This window comes from Neoarius graeffei, chromosome 23 (assembly GCF_027579695.1).
Source record: "Neoarius graeffei isolate fNeoGra1 chromosome 23, fNeoGra1.pri, whole genome shotgun sequence".
Classification (NCBI taxonomy): Eukaryota; Metazoa; Chordata; class Actinopteri; order Siluriformes; family Ariidae; genus Neoarius; species Neoarius graeffei.
This window is the reverse complement of record NC_083591.1, coordinates 49,290,146-49,313,869: the sequence shown is the minus strand read 5'-3', so window position 1 is coordinate 49,313,869 and position 23,724 is coordinate 49,290,146. Positions and strand designations below refer to the sequence as shown.

At 46.6% G+C, this 23,724-nt stretch overlaps 1 protein-coding gene and 1 long non-coding RNA gene across 2 annotated transcripts in view; both read left to right on the top strand.

The window, feature by feature from the left end:
• The window catches only part of ap1m1 (adaptor related protein complex 1 subunit mu 1), a 70,563-nt gene extending 66,686 nt beyond the window's left edge, over nucleotides 1-3,877 (top strand). Inside the window, exon 12 of the mRNA XM_060906319.1 lies at nucleotides 1,569-3,877. Within this exon, the coding sequence (XP_060762302.1) occupies nucleotides 1,569-1,591 (23 nt within the window). The 3' untranslated portion in view covers nucleotides 1,592-3,877. The remainder of the gene's footprint in view (nucleotides 1-1,568) is intronic.
• A 1,690-nt stretch (nucleotides 3,878-5,567) lies between these two features.
• The window catches only part of LOC132871259 (uncharacterized), an 85,577-nt gene continuing 67,420 nt past the window's right edge, over nucleotides 5,568-23,724 (top strand). The window contains exons 1-2 of the long non-coding RNA XR_009651281.1: nucleotides 5,568-5,620; nucleotides 5,724-5,789. This is a non-coding gene — a long non-coding RNA (uncharacterized LOC132871259). The remainder of the gene's footprint in view (nucleotides 5,621-5,723; nucleotides 5,790-23,724) is intronic.

The window sequence follows — 23,724 nt, the reverse complement described above, 5'->3', positions numbered from 1 at the left end:
TTTGAACCCTCATTCAAGGCTGTAATGCAAATTGCTTCCTCTTCAGTATACAAGTGCACTTCCATGGCAGGGAAAAACACTACGTTTTGCCGCCTATGTAGTCCCCTATTTATACAAATAGGAGTCATTCAGGATTCAGCCATGTTTTTGCTCGACCCAAGTTCTACAGTAGGCTAGGCTAGGCCGTCTGCTTTTAATGGAAGTAGCCTAGCCTAGGACGTTATTTTCACGTTATTTCTTGATAAGGTGTTTTCATGTTATTACATGAAAATATCATGAAATAACGTGATAATTTCGTATCATGAAATTACGTGATGTTATTACATGATAAATATATTGTAAAAACGTGATAACTTTGTTAACAATATCTTTTCACGTAATTACTTGATTCTAAGCCAATTTTTTTTTTAAGTGTGGCAGCAATACGCTTCCGTAGATCATAACTCGAACTCTTGCGATATTTTTTTTTTATTCGTTTAAAGATTTAGAACACTTTATTTTATTATAATGCGTGGTATAAAGGATTCTGTGCCAAAATGCTATTTTGTAAGATGTTTACTTGTGTTAATTTTTTCGAACAATATAAAAAAAAAAATTAAGAAAAAAAAACCTTTTTCCTACCTACCGACCTTATTTTAGTATTTCATGTTACCAGAAAAACACACTTTTTTTTTTTTGGCCTAAGGGAAGCCACGTCATTACGCTGCTGTATACGTCAGTTACGTCACTACGTTTGCATAAACCTTGGCGCGAATATCAAAGCAAAAACAACACGGAAGAAGCCGCAGCAACAACAATAATAATAATAATAATGGATGACTTCGCGTTTGTACAGCTGCTGCTTCTCGTCGCTTAAAAATGGCGATCTTTCGCGGTCTTGTTATTGTTGTTGGTCTTAACAACTCCACCCCCCCGCTGACGTAAGCGGTTCTTTCCTCTGGCCCAGCAGAGAGTTGGTGCTAGCCTGGAACCGGTTTTTCTGGCCCAGAACCGGTTCTTTGTCAGTGGAAACAGAAAACCCGGTTCCAAACTAAGCACTGGCCCCGAACCAGCCCTGGAACTGCTTTGGTGGAAAAGGGGCAAAGATGAACATCCAGTTTTCCTTAGATGGAAGTTATTTTTGTGTTTAGTATCTCACCATAGCAAGGTCTTTTTGTTATTGGACTGCAAAAGAAACAGTGTTTTCTTGTTAATTATAATCAAGCACATATATTTTTTTTCATCAAATGCTAATATATTTTATGCTATTCAGAAGGCCGAAAACACTTAGTGCTTGAGAACACAAAGTACAAGACCTTTATTGTGCACAAGCTGATGATCTGTGTATTCACTGTGGAGCAGATATCACCTGTTTCTCTCACGTCTCATATCCTGAATTTAAGTGAGAATCATCAGGTTATCTCACGTCTCCAAACCCCGTTTTATTTTGCATTGTGCTCTTGGTCGGCCGGGTGGAAAGCTCAGCTGCCACAATTAACTTTTTTTTTTTCCTATCACTCCCCACCCCCAATTTCCTGCCGTTTGGAACTGTTTAATTAAGCGTGCCTCATTTCCTTGTTTCTTTGCAGACTATCAGCTCCGGACTCAGTAGTAGAACGTCACTCGTCTGCTGCTGTCTGACCCACGTGGACTTGGATCTGTGTGTGTGTGTGTGTGTGTGTGTGTCTCTCTCTCTCTCTCTCTCTCTCTCTCTCTCTCTCTCTCTGCAAAGTTTGAAATGACTAAAACTGGTATCATGATATAGACCTACACGGACGGCTTATCCAACACACCTGCTCATTAGGAGCGCTTTCAAATTACACTTTTGAATCCTGTTACTGATTGATTCATACGTAAATTTAATTTAAGTTAATGATTTACGGAGTAAAGTATTAAGCTAATCTGAAGTCTCTGAAACGCTGCAGATGTGTATCTCAGGCCTGCTCTAGCGCAGACCGTGGGGTTTTTTTGGTTTTTTTCCCTCCCCCTCTCCTCCTTGTGGACCATCGGTGTCTTTCTGTATGTTTATATGTTCAGAGATATTCCTTCTGTTTATAGTCAATGGCAGGAAATCCATTTTCATCATAACCAGTTTAAAACAATCCTCAGTAGTGTTTCGGTGTATTATGTTGGCTGTGTTGATTATGTACTGTTTACTAACAGAGGTGGACAAATCACAAATTCGTTAACTAGCCCATCGGACAAGTAAACGCTCTCGTGTGCTGCCCAGGCTTGTATTTTCGTTGCCCGGAAAACTGATTGACTGACTAAAGCTGAAAAAGTGGCATCACTGTAAGCTGGTTAAGTGTATTAATACCGGTATAGACTATTGTTAACAAACATTATCAGTTTTGCACGTTGTTTTTGCAACCAGACAAAAAGTTAGCGAGGCATTATGTACGAGATATAATGATCGGTCCTCGCGTTACGCCGTTTGCCAGATCGCTCTTCAGCCGATGTGTGTAGTGCGGCAGGTGGTCGGGTTTTGAAGTAAATGTGACGGTTACAACATTTAAGATGTTTGCACTACAGCAAGCAGTGAAGTTTAAAGATATTTACCAAATATAAGTATCCCCCCCGCAAGTTTTTAAACCTACTTCTCTGCTGGGCAACTATGAATAAACGAATAAAGCCTGGGTTTGTACTTGACGTGTGACCTTTTTTTGTGCATGGCATGTCCGAGCTGAAACGTCCCCGTCCTACGGGATTCCAAGTCAAACTGTAAAATGTTGAACGTTAATTTTATGTATGTACAGCATGTTAAACGGACAGACGAGCTCGGTTCCACTGAACTTTTCACCGTCGTCGTGATGGTCGTCATTAGCCGCGTCTCAAATCGACTTTAGATTCAAAAGTATTTACTAATCGGGAAAAGCCAATAGGCTGGACCATTCAGTAGGCTTCGTGAGAGCATTTTAAAATTAAAACACTCGGCGTAATAAGAAAAGCAGACTCAGTAACTGTGTAGAGCAGTATGTATATGATTTGTGGTGATGCGATGATGCTAGGTTTTGTTTTTAAGTTAGTAGCGAATGCAGTGTCACATGGTGCTATTCCGCCTCAGCTATTTACAACGCAGACATTGATTTCTGAGGACGTGCGCAGGCGACTGCAGGACACGTAGCAGCCATCTTGCGCATATAATATTATATATAAAGCACGTATGATTCCGCCTTTACAGCCCGAACGTGAAATTTGCTTGTCCTGTCTGTCCAGGCGAGTGATTTGTCCACCCCTGATTTAAGCACATTTGAGAAATTCTTCGTCACCGATGCTTAAACTCCGCATAGAGACAGTATTTTGGTTTAAAAGTCATTTTAAAGGCCATCGTTTAGTGTTAGTTACAACACGAGTCATGAACCTCACAGGTCAATAATTTCCTTCACTGTTATATTCTCTTGATTGTATTTTCATCCATCGATTGTATACAATTTTCTGTGTTTTATTAGGTGTTTTTACAATGTCAGCCTTTTTTTTTTTTTTTCCAGTATTAGCAAATGAGTAGAGCTCAAGATGTTGGTATCTTAATGATATCACACTCATGTTTACCACAAAGCTTGTATTATAACGATGATGATGATGATGAGGCCATTGCAAAACCAAAAATGGTGCTCGCTGCCATTGCAAGCAACAACAAAACCTGCTCCTCACATTGTGCCATGTAGGCTGTATTATTAATTTAAACCTCTGTACACTCTGTTACAACTTAGCAGCATACGTTACATGTACATGTGTTTCTCTGTTGTGAACCCGATCTGATTAGTGGGAAGAAGTTTCACTATCATGACGATGCACGATCTGTACGGTTAGCGATGGTGCGAGCCACGTACGTACATGCATTCTCTTGAAAATTTCATGTCCCTTCTCAAAACAAAATGAAGTTCCTCTTTTTTCAACACTTCACGCGTGCTTGTCTTATTATTATATTCTCCTGTCGTACTTACTGTATTAATACAGTGCTACGGTATAAAAATGCATGTTCCTTCTTTAAAGCGAAAACATTGACTAAAATACTGACGCAAACAAACCACACCCCCTGTACTGAAATTTTGTTTGTTGATTTAGGAGATTTTTTTTTTTTTTTTTTTAATTTAAACCAGGGCTTTGAACCGGTTCAAGGAACGAAAACGAAAACCGGGAACTTTTTCTATTTCACATGGAACAGAAACGAAACCAGAAACTTTATTTTTTATGTTCCGGAACAGAAACGCTTATTAAAAATAATGGTAACTGGTTAATACCGGTTTTTATTTTGTTCCTCAAAGTTTCCGTAGCCTACAAATAAAAAAAGTCATTCTTCTCCTGCACAAGTTTCTATGACCTGCTGGGGTTCACTTCCTGTGTGACATTCGCTGACTGAATGGAGAGAGCGGGAGGGTGGACTACTATCACGTCTCCACATCTTAAATAAGAGGTAAATATTGCAGTCTATCGTTATTCGAAAACGTCAGTTTCAAACACGATATCAATATATTTGTCCACGTTAATGAGAGGCTCGCGAACATTAAATGACGTTAACCTCTGTTAGCCTATCAATGCATAGGGCCTGACTAGCCTTTGGTAACACACTAAACAAATTATCTTTCATTTTTGGCACTTTTTCTGTTTGTGTAGATGGGAAGACATGCTGAGAATCCAAATCGCCAACATTTGAAATAATAATTGTTTTGAATTATTTCTTGTCTTATTTAATGAAGGTTGTAATAGAATTAGCCTACATTTGGCTTAAGCTGGATGAGACAGAGACATAATTTTATAGCCATTTGTTAAACAGCTGACAGGGAACGTAATTAACCGTTCCGGGAACGAAATTTTTTTGTTCTAACCGGTTCGGGAACGTCTATTTAATGGTGGAACCCAAAACCGGAAACGTTAAAATTCCGTTTCTGTTCGGAACGAACCAATAGGAAAAAAATTCTGGTTCAAAGCCCTGATTTAAACGAGAAGCTCCATTCTTTACCCAAACTGTGGGCGGAGCCTATTTCAGGGCCAGAAAAATGCAAAGAGAAGCCTGGTTAAGAAACATGTCGCTCCAGTACATGGAAATCAAACGTAAATTGATGAAGCCTGAATGCTAAAGATGCACAATTGGCCAAGTGTGGCTTTATCTTGATGGCTTGATGATGTCACTTCCTGTTCGCACATATCCAGCATGCAAGACAGTCAGACACCCAGCTCCAGCACATCCTCTCTGAAAGGAATAATTGTTCACACGTAGCTGGACATGAGCTCGGGTCTGATGTGATGTCATTGTGCTCTTCGAGGCCATGAGGCCATCGTAGCAGGTTCTCAAGGCATTTAAGTGTGTGAGAGAATCGCTGTTTGGAGCTCTTGATGTTTTATTTCCTCTCCTTTGTCTTGTGGAATAGGCCTGATTTAAAGACGTGTTCAAAATCGGATTTTTTTTTTTCTCTTTGGTTTTTTGGTAATGGCTGTCTTTTTATATAAAAAAGTGTGGGGGTGTGTGAGCGTGTTCCTGACTGAGATAACCATCTAGATAGTCATCTTCTGTTTTGTTTAACACCTACAGTTTGAAGTTAATCACATACATCTTGGAGTGACGGCTGCTTTTTTTTTTTTTTTTTTAGCCCCCGCAGAGATGTCATTCATTCTTACACGGGAGGCACTTTGCAGGTTTGACGTATGTAGATTTAACTGTAGCTCTGCAGGCACGCAACCAAGATGTATAGTCAGTGTATTAATCATTTTTCCAGGCAAACCTATTTTCAATTTGCTTTGACCAGGTCAGAGAAACAACTGGCCTAATGTGATGGAGGCTCTTGTGAAATCCTCACCGTCAGCACGGAAATGTATGTGCTGCAACACACACACACACACACACACACACACAGCAAATGATGAGAAATCTAGACATAGGCTTTATAACAGCAGACAAATCAGCTTTAACAGCAGTGATGTTTAAAATGTGTAAAAGAGATGAGTCAATTTAACACTTTTTACAATAAGAACCCAAAATTATCGCATTAGTTACATGAGCAAGATGTTAAAATAAAATAATTCATGCACTTTTTGGTAAATAATGAACCAAATACTTCAAATAATGTTTCTTCCATCCTTGAGTAAAAATGAATCTACATTATACAGTGCTCAGCGTAAATGAGTCCACCCCCTTTGAAAAGTAACATTTTAAACAATATCTCAATGAACACAAACCATTTCCAAAATTTTGACAAGACAAAGTTTAATATAACATCTGTTTAACTTGTACCGTGAAAGTAAGGTTAATAATATAACTTAGATTACACATTTTTCAGTTTTACTCAAATTAGAGTGGTGCAAAAATGAGGACACCCCACAACAAAAACTACTACATCTAGTACTTTGTATGGCCTCCATGATTTTTAATGCAGCACCAAGTCTTCTAGGCATGGAATGAACAAGTTGGCGACGTTTTGCAACATCAATCTTTTTCCATTCTTCAACAATGACCTCTTTTAGTGACTGGATGCTGGATGGAGAGTGATGTTCAACTTGTCTCTTCAGAATTCCCCAAAGAAAATAATTTCTTTCCACCACAAAGGTGAAGGCTACAAGAAGATCAGCAAAGCTTTACTTATCAGTCAGAATACTGTAGCAAAAGTGGTACAAAAATTTAAGAAAGATGGAACTGCAACCATCTCACAGAGACGTCCAGATCGTCCACGGAAGTTAACACCTCGACAGGAGCATCTTCTGATGAGAAGGGTTGAAGAAAATCGGCATGCAAGTTCACTGCAGTTATCTAAAGCAGCGTTTCTCAACCTTTTTTCAGTCACGGCACCCTTCAGAAGTATGCAAATTCTCAAGGCACCCCCATATAAAATATACGCAGTCACGCTGACCATACGCTGACCCCGGCAGTGATGATGTGACATGGGAAAGGGGGCCGTGAGACAAATTTTGATGATGCATGAGGCAGCGATGATCTGCATTAGTGTAACTATCGTTTTTTGGAATTTTAATTCATTTTATTTATTTCAGTGTTAGAATATATAATTTTTTGACGGCACCCCGGTTGAGAAAGGCTGAGCTAAAGAAGTAGAAAGCCAAACTGGGGTGACTATTCCCATGACCCAATACGGCGTACACTGCAGAGGAATGGCATGCATGGATGCCGTCCACGAAAGAAGCCTCTCCTAAAGCCCAGGCACAAAAAAGCCCGCTTAGAGTTTGCCAGGGCCCATGCTGACAAAGATGAAGACTACTGGGACTCTATACTCTGGAGTGATGAGACCAAAATAAATGTTTTTGGAACTGATGGCTTCAAAACTGTATGGCGTCGCAAAGGTGAGGAATACAAAGAAAAATGCATGGTGCCTACAGTGAAACATGGTGGTGGCAGTGTCCTTATGTGGGGCTGCATGAGTGCTGCTGGTGTCGGGGAGCTGCATTTCATTGATGGCATCATGAATTCACAGATGTATTGCTCTATACTGAAAGAGAAGATGCTACCATCACTCCGTGCCCTTGGTCGTCGTGCACTTTTCCAACATGACTAAACACACATCTAAGGCCACTGTTGGATTTCTGAAGAAGAACAGGGTGAAAGTGATTCAGTGGCCAAGTATGTCTCCTGATCTGAACCCAATCGAACACCTGTGGGGAATTCTGAAGAGACAAGTTGAGCATCACTCTCCATCCAGCATCCAGTCACTAAAAGAGCTCATTGTTGAAGAATGGAAAAAGATTGATGTTGCAAAATGTCACCAACTTGTTCATTCCATGCCTAGAAGACTTGGTGCTGTCATTAAAAATCATGGAGGCCATACAAAGTACTACATGTAGTAGTTTTTGTTGTGGGGTGTACTCATTTTTGCACCACCCTAATTTGAGTAAAACTGAAAAAAAATGTGTAATCTAAGTTATATTATTAACCTTATTTTTTCCCGTTATAAGTTAAACAGAGGGGGCGGCACGGTGGTGTAGTGGTTAGCGCTGTCGCCTCACAGCAAGAAGGTCCTGGATTCGAGCCCCGGGGCCGGCGAGGGCCTTTCTGTGTGGAGTTTGCATGTTCTCCCCGTGTCCGCGTGGGTTTCCTCCGGGTGCTCCGGTTTCCCCCACAGTCCAAAGACATGCAGGTTAGGTTAACTGGTGACTCTAAATTGACCGTAGGTGTGAATGTGAGTGTGAATGGTTGTCTGTGTCTATGTGTCAGCCCTGTGATGACCTGGCGACTTGTCCAGGGTGTACCCCGCCTTTCGCCCGTAGTCAGCTGGGATAGGCTCCAGCTTGCCTGCGACCCTGTAGAAGGATAAAGCGGCTAGAGATAATGAGATGAGAAGTTAAACAGATGTTATATTAAACTTTGTCTTGTCAACATTTTGGAAATGGTTTGTGTTCATTGAGATATTGTTTAAAATGTTACTTTTCAAAGGGGGTATACTCATTTACGCTCAGCACTGTAATCCATGTATGACGAGACTGAATGGAATAACTGGTTTATTCTACCCACATTTAATGGATTTTGAGAAAGAGCATTTTTATTTTTAATTCTGCAAATGTGATAACTAAAAACTTTATACAGAACGTCTGACAAAATCATTTCCACTAAGGATGTAAACAAACCGGCGAAATGACAGGAGCAATTTGTGGAAAATACTATAATAATTCTTGGGGGGGGGAGATATGTTCTTATAAAGAAATACTTTTATTCCATATTTTGTGGGGGTGTTTTTTTTTTTTTGGGGGGGGGCGTTATTTTCGAGTAGAGTTTTTATTTCGTCCTCGGTTGGTTCAGCAACACGCTCTGCCATTTTGTTTTTCTCTACTCACGGTATATGAGCTGATAACCTAGTAGTAGAGTAGCCAATCAGAGCGCGCAACTGCTCATATCCAGTGAATGTGGATAGAATTAAAAAAAAATAATAATAATAAGCCATCACACTCAAGGTCGTGCTGTTGTACTGAATATCCGCACGGCTGTGATTAACTACAGCACTCGCTCTGCGACCAAATCACAGCCATGCTGATATTCAGTAAAACAGCGCTCCATATCATATTGCTTCTACAATATTCACTGCTGGCAAAAATTACATCATTGGCCGAACCGTCTCTCTAAACATCCATCACTTGAATACAGATCATCTTCGCTAAAACGAGGGTTATGTATATAACCGCGGTTCTATGAGTTTCGGATGACCGCCAGAGGCGGTGCTTTCAGCACATGGATATCCATCACACGAACGTGCAGGTCGAGTAATAGTAACAACAAAGTCACGTGTGACCTGGGTGACGTCACCCCGTGACCCCGGCATAAAAGACCGGTAAACCCAGGAAGTGACCTCTTGGCAAATCTTCTCGTGTACACTCCGAGTGACTGCCAAGCTCTGGCGGTCATCCGAAACTCATAGAACCGCGGTTATATACATAACCCTCGTTCTATTTCGTTTCTACTGACCGCCAGAGGCGGTGCTTTCAGCACATGGATGACTAATACCAACCAGGTCATGAGGAGTGCCTACCCGTACCCAGTGCTGCTGCGACGGGCCTGGAATGACAGCCGTCGCCACAGGATTATGTGGGACGACATTAAGACGGTAAAACCTGGTGAAGGTGCAGCTGGAAGCCCAGGAGGCTGCGCTGCATATGTCTGAAAGGGGCACGCCCTTCAGTGATGCCCATGAGGCTACCACGCCCCGTGCAGAGTGCGCCCTGGCAGCCGGAGGAATCGGGAAGCCACTGTGCCTGTAGGCATGTAATATGGCCTCGACTATCCACTTGGATAGCCTCTGCTTAGAGAGCGCCAGACCCCTCGACGGTCCTGTGTGGCACAGAAACAGGGCGTCACTCCTACGGAAGCCCTCTGTACGCGACACGTACACCCTGAGGGCGCGAACTGGGCACAAAAGTTCCGACCTCTCACCATGGCCCGCCTCGAACGCCGCAAGGCTAAGGGGCTGGTTGACGAAGGTAGCAGAGAGGGTCTTTGGGAGGAAAGAGGGGTTAGGCCACAGGGTGACCCCACTGTCGCCGGAGTGCCACTGCAGGCACTCCCCACTGACTGACAGCGCGTGTAGTTCCCCGACGCGCCTCGTCGATGTAATAGCCAGAAGAAAAGCAGTCTTCAGGGAGAGCCATGAAATGTCTGCCGTGAGCAGGGGCTCAGAACGGTGCGTCGCAGAGAGCCTGCAGCACCAATGAAGGTCCCATGTGGGTACCCGGCTCCGTCGGGGGGGGGGGTCTCAACCGGAGAGCACCCTTCAAGAAACGTGCCACCAAGGCGTGGGACCCCACGGTCCTTCCCCCAACTCTGGCATGCTGAGCAGAGATGGCAGCTGCATAGACCTTGATGGTGGCAGGGGTAAGACCCTTATCAAAAGCAGAGACTGGCGGAACAGTCAAATGGTCGGCAGGGGGCAGCATGTAGGCTCCTCCCCCCGAGTTAAGCACCAGTTGGAGAAAAGCCTCCATCTGTTGGCATAGAGGGCATTGGTGGGGGGTGCCCGAGAGCTTGCAATGGTATTGACCACTGCCGGCTCACAAGGACCTCGCAGGGGGTCCGGCCCTTCAGCGGCCATACCCAGAGCTGCAGACGGGCTGGATCCGGGTGCCAGATCTGCCCTCCCAGCTGTGATAGCAGGTCAGTCCTCACTGGCAGGCACCAGGGGTCGCCGTTCAGAAGTTGCAGCAACTTGGGAACCACACTCTGCCCGGCCACCGGGGGGGCGACAAGCAGCAGCCCGTGGTGGTCCATCGCAACCCTGTGTAGGGTTGGCATGATCAGCAGCAGAGGGGGGGAGGCATACAGCAGTTGCCTCGGCCAAGCATGCGCCAGCGCATCCTGGCCCAGGGGACTGGGCCGTGGAGGCTGAACCACAGAGGGCAGTGTGTCGACTCCCGGCAGGCAAAGAGGTCCACCTCTGCCCTGCCAAAATGTTCCCAGATGGCGAGAACCACCGCTGGGTTGAGTCTCCATTCCCCGGGATCGGGGTCCTGGCGGGACAGCAGATCTGCTGCCCTGTTGGCAGTGCCTGGCAAGTACATGGCACGCAGGCTCAAGAGATGTCGATGGGCCCACCGCAGAAGTTGGCCAGCCACTTCCAAGCACTGGAGGGACTTTGTGCCTCCCTGGTGGTTGATGTAGTACACTACCGTAGCGTTGTCCGTCCGCACCAGAACGTGTCTGCCGGTCAGACCTAGGAGGAAGTGCTGTAGGCCGAGGAACACAGCCCGTAGCTCCAGCACGTTGATGTGCTGCGCCCGTGCAGCACCAGGTGGAGGTGGAGACCGTTGAACCACCTCTGAAGCGGCATAAGTCCAGAAGTCCCAGCGGGACCAGAGAGGAGGCTGCCGTAAGCATGCCCAGCAGGCGCTGAAAGGTCTTCAGGGCGAGTGACCTACCCCGTCCGAAGCGGCCAAGCAGTAGGCGGATGTTGTGGATCCTTGTCTGGGAGGGAGTTACCATCAACGACCTCGAATCCAGGTGCACGCCCAAGAAAGTCGTCCCCGGCTGGGCACCAGCGAGCTCTTCTTGTAATTCACCCTGAGCCCCAGCTCTACGACATGCGAGAGCATAGTCGCGATGTTGGTGCGGGCCTGAGCTGCTGACCGTGAACAGACAAGCCAGTCGTCCAGGTAGGGCAGGACACGCAAACCCCTTGCCTGAAGTAGTGCCGATGCCGCTGCCGCACACCCGGTGAACACACGGGGTGCCAGCGATATCCCAAAGGGCAGAACATTGAACTCGAAAGCCTGGCCCTCGAAGGCAAACCGCAGGAACTGCCTGTGGTGTGGCACAATGGGAACATGGAAGTAGGCGTCTTTCAGGCCAAGGTGACAACCAGTCGCCCGCCTGGATGTGGTGTAAGACATCCACTGTACGCAGCATGCGGAATCTCATGGTCCTCAAGTGGGAATTGAGGGACCTCAGGTCGAGGATCGGGCGGATACCGCCGTCCTTCGGAACCAGAAAATACCTGGAGTAGAACCCACCTTGCTGTCTCTGCCTGTCGACGGGAGAGACTGCTCCTTTCTCCAGGAGAGTGGCGATTTCCTGCCGGGGGACGAGGGACTTCCCCGGATGGCTCACGGTGGTGTTTGACCCCATGAAACGTGGTGGACGGCGGCAGAACTGGATGCGGTAACCCTCGGTGAGGGTCACCAGCACCCAGGGGTCAACGCTCTCCAGCTTTAGAGCTGTTCGCTGGAAAAGCGGCCGACCGCCGGCGCGCTGATGTCAGCGCCGTCCAGAGCGCCCCCGTCGGTCACCATGGGGGCGACAAGGAGTGGACTGGGTGTAGGGGGCGGCACCGCGGGTCCGGGAGGTGGTGGGGTGGCGAAAGTCATCAACCCGTCTGGTCTCCTGGCGGGTGCGTGGCCGAGACAGAGTCGGTGTGGGCCCCCTGAAGGACTGGGCAGCATTGCCATGGTGGTGGGCCTGGCGGGGGCCAGCGAACTGCTGTTACGCCTAGATGACCTGGGCACTCCGATCCAGGGCTTGCTGAGTGGCTTCGCCAAACGGCTCCCCGGGGACAACAGGGAGAGAGTGCAGCACACGCCGGTCGGGCTCGGCCAGAGGGGACTGTGCCCGCCATATCTGCTGGCGGCCGAGGGTGAGATACGACATCAGCCGGCCCAGTTCCCGCGACGAGTAGGCAAAGGCCTGGAGCCGCGTCACACAGCTCCCGTGATGCCGCGCTCGTCCCCTCCAGCGTCTGGGGGTCTATGACACCTGGCTGGCAGAAGGGAACTTAAATAGGGCGAGAACGCTCCAAGTAAGTAGCCCAAAATAAACTATCAGGCGGAAATAAAAAATAAACGACCGGGCGAACACACCCGTGGTCGGGAATATTAACAAGGATGGCGCCGTGCGCTACAGAACTGATAAACAGCGGCGAGAAACACCGCTTTAATTTAAATGAATGAAGACCGCTTACCTGAGCGACAACAAACCGGCCTCCAGCAGCGAGGACACGCCTCGGAGGGCTAGTCAGCTAACTCCACCGAGCGAGAGCGCTCAGCTTAACGGAGTAACAACCAATACGAATATAACACACAAGACAGCCGGCCCGTGAGCAGGCCGGAGACAAGACTACACAAAACAAGCGGTTGATAATATTAACAAGGATAGGCACTGTGCGCCACAGAACTGATAAACAGCGGTGAGAAACACCGCTTTAATTTAAATGAATGAAGACCGCTTACCTGAGCGACAACAAACCGGCCTCCAGCAGCGAGGACACGCCTCGGAGGGCTAGTCAGCTAACTCCACCGAGCGAGAGCGCTCAGCTTAACGGAGTAACAACCAATACGAATATAACACACAAGACAGCCGGCCCGTGAGCAGGCCGGAGACAAGACTACACAAAACAAGCGGTTGATAATATTAACAAGGATAGGCACTGTGCGCCACAGAACTGATAAACAGCGGTGAGAAACACCGCTTTAATTTAAATGAAAGCCGCTTCTCAATGTTGGGCATCTGCAGGAGGCCATAGGTAGGGGTGTCCTGCATTGCCGCCAGGGCCCTGCAGTCACTAGGGAGGTGGGAAGGCATCTAGGGTCCGCCCAACACCTCTAACTCCTCGATGTATGAGGCCGAGGGCGGAACAGACAACGAGGAAGGCTATGTGGGACCTCTGAAGAAAGCGCTCTGATGCTGGGCCACCGGGGCGTGTCCAACCCCAGACGGGCCAATGCAGCCCTCAGCGTTGGCTGGATGCTCAGGCACATGCAGTCTGCGCAGGCCATGTCCGTCAGCCCCTGCCGCAGGTGATCAATACCCAGGCATGAGGGGCACTCGCGGTGGCCGTCCTCCGGTTCGAGGGGGACCGGCAGTTGGCGCAGCGAGGGAAGAGGTCCATGACGCCTGGCTGGCAGAAGGGAACTTAAAAAATAGGGCGAGAACACCCCAAGTAAGCAGCCCAAAATAAACAATCAGGCGGTAATGAAAAACGACCGGGCGAACACACCCGTGGTCGGGAATATTAACAAGGATAGGCGCCGTGCGCCACAGCACTGATAAGCAGCGGCGAGAAACACCGTTTTAATTTAGATGAATGAAAACCGCTTACCTGGGCGACAACAAGCCAGCCTCCAGCGGCGAGGACACCGCCCCGGAGGGCTAGTCAGCTAACTCCACCGAGCGAGAGCGCTCAGCTTAACGGAGTAACAATATGAATACAACCCACAAGACCGCCGGCCTGTGAGCAGGCCGGAGACAAGGCTACACAAAATGAGGCGGTTAATAATATTAACAAAGATAGGCGCAGTGCGCCACAGAACTGATAAACAGCGGCGAGGAACACCGCTTTAAATTAAATAAATGAAAACCGCTTACCTGAATGAGGACAAGCCGGCCTCCAGCGGCGAGGACACCGCCCCGGAGGACTAATCAGCTAACTCCACCGAGCGAGAGCGCTCAGCTTAACGGAGTAACAAACAATACAACACAAGACCGCCGGCCTGTGAGCAGGCCGGAGACAAGGCTACACAAAATAAGGCGGTTAATAATATTAACAAAGATAGGCGCAGTGCGCCACAGAACTGATAAACAGCGGCGAGAACCACCGCTTAAAATTAAATGAAATGAAAACCGCTTACCTGAATGAAGACAAGCCGGCCTCCAGCGGTGAGGACACCGCCCCGGAGGACTAATCAGCTAACTCCACCGAGCGAGAGCGCTCAGCTTAACGGAGTAATAAATCAATACGAATACAACACACAAGACAGCCGGCCTGTGAACAGGCCGGCGGCGAGGCTACACAAAACAAGGTGGTTAATAATATTAACAAGGATAGGCGCCGAGCGCCGCAGAACTGATAAACAGCGGCGAGAGGAACGCCGCTTTAATTTAAATAATGAAACCCGCTTACCTGAAGCGAAAACAAGCCGGCCTCCAGCGGTGAGGACACCGCCCCGGAGGGCTAATCAGCTAACTCCACCGAGCGAGAGCGCTCAGCTTACGGAGTAATAAATCAATATAACGACAAGAAGAAAAGAGTTGGTGGACTTAGCGCAGTTTCTTGGAGGGTGCATAAGCACAGCCCCAACCCTACGGGTAACGAAACTACCACAGCGCTTTGTCCAAATTTCAATCCAACTCGCAACCTGCAAACGCGAGAAGATGTAAGAGGTCACTTCCTGGGTTTACCGGTCTTTTATGCCGGAGTCACGGGGTGACGTCACCCAGGTCACACGTGACTTTGTTGTTACTATTACTCGACCTGCACGTTCGTGTGATGGATATCCATGTGCTGAAAGCACCGCCTCTGGCGGTCAGTAGAAACGAAATAGAACTTTAAACTTCAATACACTAACAAGCCAAATCCTTCTGGACTGAATTCACAACTTTGTTTAGTTTGCTCTAACAAACATAACGGGGATGTTGTCTCGAGAATTAAAACACTTTGAAGTTGATTATTTCACAATAAAACCACAAACCAAAAAGTGTTTTAATCCTCTTATGCCATGGTGATTTGCCAATGATTACATTTTAAAAAGTAATTAAAGAGCTTACTTCATACTTTTCTATGCAAACAAAACAGCCACAAAACAAGTTAGTCCCTGTTAAGATTTACATCACAGCAGTTAGAAACAGTTCCATCATCAGGCTCTTTTTTTTTTTTGTCTTAGAAAACAAAAACACCACATCATGCCATGTTACCATGAGAACAGGAACACCTTTCCTTATTGGAAAACCTGCTCCGGCACCAGAGACTCCTTCCATAAATAACTTTAATTAAATGTCCGTTTAGAGAAAGCATCACCATACCAATGATTAGGAGCTTTTTTTTTTTTTAAATAATAAGTAGAGAAAATGAATCACCACCCTCTGACCAATCAGATTTGAGAAATCAAGTTATATTATAAACCTTACTTTCACGTTATAAGTTAAACAGATGTTTAATATAAACTTTGTCTTGTCAACATTTTGGAAATTGTGTTCATTGAGCTATTTGTTTGTTTGTTTGTTTGTTGTTATTGTTTGTTAAAATGTTACTTTTCAAAGGGGGTGTACTCATTTACTGTGTATTAACTTGATAAGAGCTGGATGAACAACCATCACCTGAAGCTCAACCCAGGCAAGATGGAGGTAATCTACATTCCTGCTCCATCCTCTCCACCCCTGGGGGACACCTCTAGGTCACCTTGACCCAATGCGAAGGACCTAGGGGTCGTTTTGGATGACAGATTCTCCTCATCAGCAAACATCGCTACAGTGAGACGGATGTGTAGATTCCTCTTCTACAACGTCCAAAGGATCCGCCCTTTTCTCACCACCTACTCTAATCAGCTCCTGGTCCAAACGCTGATCCTCTCCTGCTTGGATTACTGCAACTCTCCTCGCTGGCCTTCCAGTTTCTGCCATCAGACCCCTGCAGCTCGCCTGGTCTACAACCTCCCTCGTTCCTCCCATGTCTGCCCTCTGCTTGGCTACCTATTGCAGCTCGCATCAAATTTAAAACATTGGTGCTAGCTTACCAAGCTCTCAAGGGGTTCGGGCCAGCATACCTCCAGAGTCTGATCTGCACTGACACATCAGTCAGATCCCTACGCTGCACTACTACTGGTTGCCTGGCCCCTCCTCCTCCTCTCTGCTCCTGCCCAGCCCGCTCAAGGCTGCTGTCTGTCCTGGTCCCCTGTTGGTTGAACGACCTTCCCATTGAGGTCAGAACTGCTGACTCAGACTGAAGACTCATCTCTTCAGGCTGCACCTCTCCAATGATTCCCTGCCTGCTGTGTAACTGCATTTTGGTCTTGACCAACCCAGGCTGTGTACGGGTTAGCCATTGGAGTTCTCCATTTAGTTATACTTGGCTTGTTTCCTTGGTTGTTTGAGTATTCATACTTCAGCAGAATATTACACGAAGTATTGCTGCCCCTTGTTCAGTTGGCACTAGAACTTTCTTGTCTAGTTCAGCACTTTGTGTACCTGACTGTTGCACTTGTACGTGGTTCTGGATAAGAACGTCTGCTAAATGCCATGTCATGTAATAAACCCTTTAATTCATAAGGCTGAATGGTAAGTTTGAACATTATAACACCTAATGTTTAATAAATTGCTTATTTAACATTTTGTTTATAAAAATCCACGTTGGCATTTTCTACTCATGGATAATCTTTAGTAAAGGCATGAGTTTTTAGTTAACAGATCAAAATTGGAACAGCGCTCTTGATTTCTCAAATCTGATTGGTCAGAGGGTGGTGATTCATTTTCTCTACTTCTCATCTCATCTCATTATCTCTAGCCGCTTTATCCTTCTACAGGGTCGCAGGCAAGCTGGAGCCTATCCCAGCTGACTACGGGCGAAAGGCGGGGTACACCCTGGACAAGTCGCCAGGTCATCACAGGGCTGACACATAGACACAGACAACCATTCATACTCACATTCACACCTACGGTCAATTTAGAGTCACCAGTTAACCTAACCTGCATGTCTTTGGACTGTGGGGGAAACCGGAGCACCCGGAGGAAACCCACGCGGACACGGGGAGAACATGCAAACTCCACACAGAAAGGCCCTCGCCGGCCCCGGGGCTCGAACCCAGACCTTTTTGCTGTGAGGCGACAGTGCTAACCACTACACCACCGTGCCGCCCATTTTCTCTACTTATTATTTAAAAAAAAAAACTCCTAATCATTGATATTGTGATGCTTTCTCTAAACGGACGTTTAATTAATGTTATTTATGGAAGGAGTCTCTGGTGCCGGAGCAGGTTTTCCAATAAGGAAAGGTGTTCCTGTTCTCATGGTAACATGGCATGATGTGGTGTTTGTTTTCTAAGACAAAAAAAAAAAAAGAGCCTGATGATGGAACTGTTTCTAACTGCTGTGATGTAAATCTTAACAGGGACTAACTTGTTTTGTGGCTGTTTTGTTTGCATAGAAAGGTATGAAGTAAGCTCTTTGATTACATTTTAAAAAGTAATTATTGGCAAATCACCATGGCATAAGAGGATTAAAACACTTTTTGGTTTGTGGTTTTATTGTGAAATAATCAACTTCAAAGTGTTTTAATTCTCGAGACAACATCCCTGTTGTTATGTTTCTATTAGAGCAAACTAAACAAAGTCGTGAATTCAGTCCAGAAGGATTTGGCTTGTTAGTGTATTGAAGTTTAAAGTTTTAGCGAAGATGATCTGTATTCAAGTGATGGATGTTTAGAGAGACGGTTCGGCCAATGATGTAATTTTTGCCAGCAGTGAATATTGTAGAAGCAATATGATATGGAGCGCTGTTTTACTGAATATCAGCATGGCTGTGATTTGGTCGCAGAGCGAGTGCTGTAGTTAATCACAGCCGTGCGGATATTCAGTACAACAGCACGACCTTGAGTGTGATGGCTTATTATTATTATTTTATTTTATTTTTAATTCTATCCACATTCACTCGATATGAGCAGTTGCGCGCTCTGATTGGCTACTCTACTACTAGGTTATCAGCTCATATACCGTGAATAGAGAAAAACAAAATGGTGGAGCGTGTTGCTGAACCAACCGAGGACGAAATAAAAACTCTACTCGAAAATAACGCCCCCCCCCCCCCCCCCCCCCCAAAATATGGAATAAAAGTATTTCATAATAAGAACATACCCCCCCCCCAAGAATTATCATAGTATTTTCAACAAATTGCTCCTGTCATTTCGCTGGTTTGTTTACATCCTTAGCGGAAATGATTTTGTCGGACGTTTTGTATAAAGTTTTTAGTTATCACATTTGCAGAATTAAAAATAAAAATGCTCTTTCTCAAAATCCATTGAATGTGGGTAGAATAAACCAGTTATTCCATTCAGTCTCCTCATACATGGATTACAGTGCTCAGCGTAAATGAGTATACCCCCTTTGAAAAGTAACATTTTAAACAATATCTCAATGAACACAATTTCCAAAATGTTGACAAGACAAAGTTTAATATAACATCTGTTTAACTTATAACGGGAAAAAGTAAGGTTAATAATATAACTTGGATTACACATTTTTTTTTCAGTTTTACTCAAATTAGGGTGGTGCAAAAGTGAGGACACCCCACAACAAAAACTACTACATCTAGTACTTAGTATGGCTTCCATGATTTTTAATGCAGCACCAAGTCTTCTAGGCATGGAATGAACAAGTTGGCGACATTTTGCAACATCAATCTTTTTCCATTCTTCAACAATGACCTCTTTTAGTGACTGGATGGAGAGTGATGCTCAACTTGTCTCTTCAGAATTCCCCAAAGAAAATAATTTCTTTATACCACAAAGGTGAAGGCTACAAGAAGATCAGCAAAGCTTTATCAGTCAGAATACTGTAGCAAAAGTGGTACAAAAATTTAAGAAAGATGGAACTGCAACCATCTAACAGAGACGTCCAGGTCGTCCATGGAAGTTAACACCTTGACAGGAGCGTCTTCTGATGAGTAGGGTTGAAGAAAATCAGCATGCAAGTTCACTGCAGTTATCTAAAGAAGTAGAAAGCCAAACTGGGGTGACTATTTCCTGTGACCCAATACGGCGTACACTGCAGGGGAATGGCATGCATGGATGCTGCCCACGAAAGAAGCCTCTCCTAAAGCCCAGGCACAAAAAAGCCCGCCTAGAGTTTGCCAGGGCCCATGCTGACAAAGATGAAGACTACTGGGACTCTATACTCTGGAGTGATGAGACCAAGATAAATGTTTTTGGACTTGGAGGTGCTGATTCTCATCCCAGCTGCTTCACACTTGACTGCAAACTGCCCCAGTGCATGCTGAAGGTCTTGATTTGAAGAAGCCAACAGGACAACATCATCTGCAAGAAGCAGAGATGAAATCCTGTGGTTCCCAAACAGGATTCCCTCCAGCCCCTGGCTGCACCTAGAAATTCTGTCCATAAAAATTATGAACAGAACCGGTGACAAAGGGCAGCCCTGCCGGAGTCCAACATGCACTGGGAACAGGTCTGACTTGCTGCCGGCAATGCGAACCAGACTCCTGCTCCGTTTGTACAGGGACCAGACAGCCCTTAGCAAAGAGCCCCGAACCCCATACTCCCGAAGCACCCCCCACAGGATACCACGAGGGACGCGGTCAAATGCCTTCTCCAGATCCACAAAGCACATGTGGACTGGTTGGGCAAATTCCCATGAACCCTCGAGCACCCTATGAAGGGTATAGAGCTGGTCCAGTGTTCCACGACCAGGATGAAAACCGCATTGTTCCTCCCGGATCCAAGGTTCGACTATTGCCCGAATTCTCCTCTCCAGTACCCTGTAGTAAACCTTCCCAGGGAGGCTGAGAAGTGTGATTCCCCTATAATTGGAGCACACTCTCCGGTCCCCTTTCTTAAAAAGAGGGACCACCACCCCGGTCTGGTACTCCAGAGGCACTGTCCCCAACCGCCATGCGATGTTGCAGAGGCATGTCAGCCAAGAAAGCCCCACAACATCCAGAGACTTGAGATACTCAGGGCGGATCTCATCCACCCCCGGTGCCTTGCCACCGAGGAGCTTGCAGACCATCTCAGTGACTTCGGCTTGTGTAATGGACGAGTCCACCTCTGAGTCATCAGCCTCTGCTTCCTCAGTGGAAGATGTGATGGTGGGATTGAGGAGATCCTCAAAGTATTCCTTCCATTGCCTGCCAATATCCCCAGTTGAGGTCAACAGCTCCCCACCCGCACTGTAAAGTGTTGGCAGAGTACTGCTTCCCCCTCCTGAGGCACCAGATGGTTTACCAGAATTTCCTCGAGGCCGACTGATAGTCCTCCTCCATGGCCTCACTGAACTCCTCCCAGTTCCGAGTTTTTGCCTCCGCAACTGCCCGAGCTGTGGCACGCCTGGCCTGCCAATACCAGTCAGCTGCCTCAGGAGTCCCGGAGGCCAACATGGCCCGATAGGACTCCTTCAGCTTGATGGCATTGCTTACTTCTGGTGTCCACCACCAGGTTCAGGGATTGCTGCCACGACAGGCACCGGAGACCTTGCGGTCACAGCTCCGAACAGCCACGTCAACAATGGAGGCAGAGAACATGGTCCACTCAGACTCAATGTCCCCCGCCTCCCTCGGAAGCTGGGAGAAACTCTCCTGGAGGTAGGAGTTAAAGACCTCCCCGACAGAGTGCTTGGCCAGACATTCCTAGCAGACCCTCACCATACGTTTGGGCCTGCCAGGTCTGTCCGGCTTCCTCCTCCGCCAGCGGATCCAACACACCACCAGGTGGTGATCAGTTGACAGCTCAGCCCCTCTCTTCACCTGAGTGTCCAAGACATAGGGCCGGAGATCAGATGAAATGACAACAAAGTCGATCATCGACCTCCGACCTAAGGTGTCCTGGTGCCACGTGCATTTATGGGCACCCCTATGCTCGAACATGGTGTTTGTTATGGACAAACCGTGACTAGCACAGAAGTCCAATAACAAAGCGCCACTCGGGTTCAGATCGGGGAGGCCGTTCCTCCCAATCATGCCCCTCCAGGTGTCACTGTCGTCGCCCACGTGAGCGTTAAAGTCCCCCAGTAGAACAATGGGGTCTCCAGTCTGAGCACCTCTCAGTATCTCTCCCAGGGACTCCAAGAAGGCTGGATACTCTATACTGCTATTCGGCCCGTAGGCACAAACAACAGCAAGATCCCTCTCCCCGACCCGAAGGCTCAGAGAGGCGACTCTCTCGTTCACTGGGGTAAACTCCAACACATGGCGGCTGAGCTGGGGAGTTATAAGCAAGCCCACACCAGCCCGGCGCCGCTCACCATGGGCAACTCCAGAGAAGTGAAGAGTACAGCCCCTCTGGACAGGGGCATAATGCCCCCGACAACATAGCTCCTAGGATCATTCAAGCACACAAACCCCTCCATCACAATAAGGTGGCAGTTCTAGGAGGGGTGGAACCTGCATGTCCAAAGACATGCAGGTTAGGTTAACTGGTGACTCTAAATTGACCGTAGGTGTGAATGTGAGTGTGAATGGTTGTCTGTGTCTATGTATCAGCCCTGTGATGACCTGGCGACTTGTCCAGGGTGTACCCCGCCTTTCGCCCGTAGTCAGCTGGGATAGGCTCCAGTTTGCCTGCGACCCTGTAGAAGGATAAAGTGGCTAGAGATAATGAGATGAGATGAGAAGTTACATTGCTGAAAAGTATCATTTGACACGTTCGCTGATAATGATGCTAACGCTAGTAACCGTTTCGAGCTAGGAAGTGGAATTTTCCATGCAGGACACAGACGAGTGGAGTGAAACATCTCGGCGTCGCTATGAGAAATATCAGCACTCTTGAAATGGAGCTCAAACAAATTAATGGAGAAAAAAATCCACCAGTTAGCATGATGTCATTAATGCTAGTCATAAGTGAGATTTAATTTTAATCTGTATTTAAAAAAAAAAAAGTGAGCACACTTGGTGTAACGTTCCAATGCACTTTAATGTCCATAGAGACATCAGTAATGTATCTGCTGTGTTTTTTTTTTTTTAATTCGTAATAGATGTATGAAACAGTGAGAAATCCTAATGAAGTCATTTCGTTTTACTGACATGTAAATCGCTGCTACAAATGAGACTTTGAAATCCGTTGTGAGCACTAAAAAACTAAAAAGGCTGTTGATATTCGCCAAAGCTCTCAGCACATTCTTGTCAGTTCTCCAACTTAAACGGGTTTATGATTTTTCTCAGTTCTTTTACTGTGGCTTGGTCAGGGAATAATAAAAGCGTGTTTTTGTTGTTATTTTAAGTCGAGCAAGCCTACAGTTGGATGCACCAACACCGCTCATGAGGGACGGCAGTGTTCACGTGGAGCGGTCCGTTAATCCTGTTGCTCAGGCTGCATGTCAGAAATTCCATTAGCTGCTCACGGATACAGTCCCGTAAGGCTAATAAAGATTCCTGATGACATTGCCAGGTGTTACGGGACCGAAAGCCAAGCCGTATAAGCTAACCGTTGAGTACCGTAGGTTGGGTGGCTTCCATGTGGAAATCTGTTAAGCAGGTTGGGAGGGATTCCCCTTTTAAAGGGGAAAAAAACCCCACATACGTTTGTACAAGGAGAAATTGCTGCTCCACTCAAGGGCCAATTTACAGGCAAGTGGATGGATGTGATCACTATAGTTACTGTTAATGTAAATAGCAGCTGCATCTACCGCCCAGTCAGTCATCTCAGATGCTGTATAGGTGTAAAAGGGGAAAAAAGAAATCAACGGTACGCATCTAGACTATACAGGTGAGCCTACAGTTTGACACACCTAAGTGATATGCATTCACATACAGTATTTATGGCTTCTGTTCACACCAGACGCATGTTTCCTTCTTCTAGTGCCCCCTCACCCACACACACGCACTCTCTAAACCACAAGAATGCAGCTCCTGTTTGCTCGAAGAGGAACTTTCTTTGGCCTTGGCTCATCTGAAATGCTTGGCAAAGCGCACTTTAGTGTATAACAGCCAAAGAGTGGGGAAAAGGTCGTTTTTCAAACAAAAAGCCCCACACTTAACGGCCATGCTGTCGAGGGTTATTCCATAGTCTTAAGTCTGAAAATATTAGTACGTGAAAAATTCTCAATGGCTCCCTTGCACACAAAGGCGGCTTATTTTTCAGCCATGTATGATTTGGGGCGGCACGGTGGTGTAGTGGTTAGCGCTGTCTCCTCACAGCAAGAAGGTCCGGGTTCGAGCCCCGGGGCCGGCGAGGGCCTTTCTGTGCGGAGTTTGCATGTTCTCCCCGTGTCCGTGTGGGTTTCCTCCGGGTGCTCCGGTTTCCCCCACAGTCCAAAGACATGCAGGTTAGGTTAACTGGTGACTCTAAATTGACCGTAGGTGTGAATGTGAGTGTGAATGGTTGTCTGTGTCTATGTGTC